General features: G+C 44.3%; 1 protein-coding gene and 1 non-coding gene across 2 annotated transcripts; one reads left to right on the top strand and one right to left on the bottom strand.

Annotated features, from left to right (window-relative positions):
- On the bottom strand, positions 1-3,083 carry LOC100282567 (eukaryotic translation initiation factor 6). Its single transcript, NM_001155475.2, is given in 8 exon segments — positions 1-428; positions 523-633; positions 740-870; positions 1,508-1,552; positions 1,632-1,717; positions 1,826-1,922; positions 2,527-2,581; positions 2,955-3,083. Coding segments are annotated over 7 exon segments (738 nt in total). The 5' UTR covers positions 2,537-2,581; positions 2,955-3,083; the 3' UTR covers positions 1-170.
- Positions 3,084-3,870: 787 nt separating this feature from the next.
- TRNAA-AGC (transfer RNA alanine (anticodon AGC)) lies at positions 3,871-3,943 on the top strand. Its single transcript has one exon. It is a non-coding gene; the product is annotated as a tRNA-Ala (tRNA).
- The last annotated feature ends 260 nt before the right edge of the window (positions 3,944-4,203 follow it).

Here is a 4,203-nt window from a genome sequence, read left to right as displayed (position 1 = left end):
TGGAAAACAAACAGTAGCACGAGCTTCAACGCAGAAGTCTACAATTCAGAAACCACGGATAAACCACGAACATATCAGAGGGTTATGTTGTGCTACTGATAATTCGACTATAGCTTGCAATACATCTTTTAGCAAAGGCAAACTCTGACCCACATCTGCTGGCCCCCCAGTTACACGTAACTGTCTATCAGAGACTTCCTCATGTCCTCCACAATCGCAGTGGGCTGCCCTTCTCTCAGCTTGAAGACGCTTTCGATGACTGAGAGCTCGGTGGCTGTCGTGTCCGAGCCACAAAAGGCAGTCCAGTCGTTCACTGTCATGCCTGCAGCAATGACCTCGCTTCCTCTGTTCACAGTTCCTGCGACAAGAGGAACTTGGAGGAGCGTGGAGAGCTCGTCAAGGTCTTCAACGGATGTATGGGGATGAACCTGCATAAATGTATTCGTTCACTAAATACTAAATACAACATTTGCAAGCTTTAGGGAACATATGGAATGGAAATGTAGCTAACAGTTTACGTACCAAACCACCCCTGTTAGAGAAGGCGCAGTAACTCCCCACAAGGATATTTCCAGCAATAGTCTGCCTAAACACCTCGACCCCAAGCACATCTGCAATGAACTCCTCAGTCTCCTGTTGAATTCATTAGCACAAAGATTTTAGCTTGATGTAATCGAGGATGTGCAGAGTTTCAGGGGCTAGCGACAGAATAAACTCCTCAGTCTCCTGTAAATTTTACCTTGTCAAGGTCAGGGTGCGTAAGTGCAACATGGTCATTGCAGGCTATGCAATTGCCAAGGGCAGATAACCTCTCATCAATGCGCTGAACCACCACTTGATCAGGCAAGCAATTCCTCAGATGCTGAAGCTCTACAAAAGTTCCAAAGCACATGGAGGAAAAAATTACATATCATTTGTGGCAAACCAGGACCTACGATAACCTATACAGCCCAGTTGACAGGATAGTTACCACTATCCTCACCGTTTTCTTTGTCAATTAGATAAGGTAGAGACAAACAGATATACATTTGAAAAGAACAAAACTAGAAATCTAGTCATTGCGGATTTGCAAGCAGCAGCATGGCCATGCATCAGTTACCAAGATGGAGCCATATAACTCCCCAATGGTACGATATACCAAAGGCCTAAAAGTTTTCCATGGAACTAGCTAAGTGCAGGTAAACAATATAAATCTGAGTGTTTACAAAAACAAAGGCAAATGAGGCAGCATATCTGACATACTAAGTGATTTATATACTTAGTTTGGGAAACCTAGTGTTACTTTTAGTATCCTTATGTAATTAACTCATCTTGAAGGTGAATGTTGATAGAAAACTAACATTTCTTGAGAAATAAAACATGAACAGAAGTGAACAATACAAAATGGAAATAACAGCATGCGTGTGAAAACATCTGGGTAATAAATTAATAGATTCGAAATAACCAGCCATGTGTAAGCATTAATAACAGATCTAGCAAACATTCACAGCATAAAGCAAATGCTTACCTTGGTCGGTTGTAGTATGTGGCAATAGAAGTCCATTCTTGTTTCCTGGGCAAACAAAGTGAAAAGGAAGGTGAAAACAAGTAGAGAATAAGCCAAATAGCAAAACCAAATTTCAGATATTAACCAACACAAAGTCGGCCTATTATTCTAGTGCCACCAATAGAGGTCTTGACCACAGGGATGGCATCTGCAAGCTCAGCCTCAAAGGCACTGGACAACATTAGGAGAACACACTGTTAGAGTTAGCATTTCATCCACTTCCACCAAAGGAGCCCAATGACCCAAATGTCAAGTCTCAAAGAAATATGTAAGACTAACCTGTAGAAGTTCTCTGACCCTCCAATCGCTACCAGACAGTAAGCATTTGTCAGCTTGGAGAAAACACCAATTTCACAGTTGTTCTCAAACTGGATACCTGAAAGAGTCCGCATCCACAAGTTGCAGATAAGTAATTGAAAACACATATTCCATGACCAGCAGGGTGAAAGGTTAACCCACCCATATTTAGACAAATAAAAAAACTGTATCTTTTATGTTTTTTTCATTGATGAAAAAACAAAAGAGAACAAAGCATGTATAAAAAATGAACAGAACAATTCTTACACTAGCACATGCAACTATTGCAATATGACTGTAATATTGTCAAAATACTGATTCTAGAAACTACACACAAGCCTTCACAGGTGTGTAGCGGCTTAAACATAGAGCAAACCGGATGCAACACTATCATTCAAGACTAAATTCCAACCAAAAACATGGACTAGCCAATACAAAAATAATATCAGCTAATCAAGTGCAACTTTGAACCCAAGATTTATATCTTGCCTCTGATACGCTGCATAAATCATGAAATGGTAGCTACTGAGTCTATTAATCATGAATCGTTGATGACACTAACATGCCATATAACAACCTTAAAACAAAGATTAGAGCACCGCCAACTCGAACACATACGAATCATCTAGGCACAAAACTCGCACCCAGAAATATGACACGAAGGAAATAAAAACGAAACATACGGGTAGCCATGGTCGATTGGTCTTGGCCGCCGCAGCTCCTCGTCTAAACGCGCACCTGCAGATCAAACGCCGAGCTGATTAAGAACTTATCGAACGAGGGGAAAAAACGATTAGAGGTGGCGCATCTACAGGCCCAGGAGGAAGAACTCCACGGTGCCTCGGTGGTTCCAGAGGAAAAGGTGCGCCGCCGCCGCCGCGGCGCCGAGGTGGGAAGAGGCGGTCGGGCACGTGTACGGCCAGGGAGGCAGGGATCTGGGTTTCACCTTCGCGGCTAGGCGCGGGTGGGGGCAGACGCCGGTGCACGCCACGACGAATCCCCGAGACACCCCCACCTCCCAAGAACCTAACCGACGCACGCTGCAGCGTGGAAAAGAAAATAGGGACTAGGGAAGCGGGGCGGGAAAGAGAGGAGGAGCGATCATGCTTACCAGTCAGAGCGCAGCGGAGGCCGCAAGGTCGCCGCCGGGGACTAGGGTTTACGCTGCGGTGCGGGGGTCGGGGATGAGAATGAGACGGAACGGAAGAGGGCAAGAGGCCACCCGGTCCCGGTTTGATTTGAGAGGTCAGGTCTGAAGGCGACCCGATCGAATGGGTTGCTTGACCGACCCGATCGCACAGGTTGGGCTGGGCTGCAGGAGGGCATTCAGTTGGGCTACGTCGTCTGTCTTGGGCTCTTAGCCCTTTTGTTTAAAAAAACATTGATTTTTTTGCTTTAATTAATGTCGATTACTATCGTGCCATTGCAAATTGCATACTTGCCGCTCTCGGTGATACAGGCAGGTCCCATGTGTCAGTGACATCTTTTCAATATCAAGGGATATGACCTTGCGTGGATGTTGGTAAGCAACAACTTTATCATCTGTCCCACTCGTAAGATGGTGGGCCTACTATCATGGCTGAACTAGACTTCTAGTAGAGCGATTAGTTGACTGTCTCCTTCGTTGAGATGCTCGAGATCCTATAGACATAGGGGCATAGGGCACACTGTTGTCCAACACTTTAGACATCTCCAACAACATGTTACGGGTAGTACCACCACAGGGTCTGCTATGCTACAGAGCACGACGTGGAACTCACTCAACTCAGGGTTGTGCATGCAGGTGTGATGAATTTGGCGATGCAGTTGTGTCCGCCTCCTTTTTCCACTATAAACTCCTTTGATTTTTCATGTCCTCTTTCTAATATCATGAGACCATAGATACTTTATATACCTCTTACAAATCTCACACCAGTGCGCATGATTTTCACATGCTAAGTAATTGGCTAATGAATTTTTCTTAACATGGTCCAACTTAGTCTAGCTCATTATTACCAAATATTAACTATTTTATAATAATAACAAAAGGGGATGTAGCTCAGATGGTAGAGCGCTCGCTTAGCATGCGAGAGGTACGGGGATCGATACCCCGCATCTCCAGTTTTTGTTGTTTTCTCTTTTTCTCCATTTTTTTCGTGTAAGTCGTGCCTTTCGAAACCTACTGCACTCAAGCTTCACCGCACCTCTCAAAGTCTTTAAAGAAGCAAAAGAAAAAGCAACACAAAAAGGCCCGAATCATTTGTCAAGATCCGAGATTTCATCCACTGCACCTCTCAGTCTTTTAAGAAGCAAAAGAAAAAGTAAAACTTTTATTTTGCCAAGCACACACGCTGCTTGTCTCTACTCACTCTCCACGCTAG

The sequence above is a fragment of the Zea mays genome, chromosome 1 (genome assembly GCF_902167145.1).
Source record: "Zea mays cultivar B73 chromosome 1, Zm-B73-REFERENCE-NAM-5.0, whole genome shotgun sequence".
NCBI classification, from domain to species: Eukaryota; Viridiplantae; Streptophyta; class Magnoliopsida; order Poales; family Poaceae; genus Zea; species Zea mays.
This window is presented reverse-complemented; position numbering and strand designations above follow the sequence as displayed.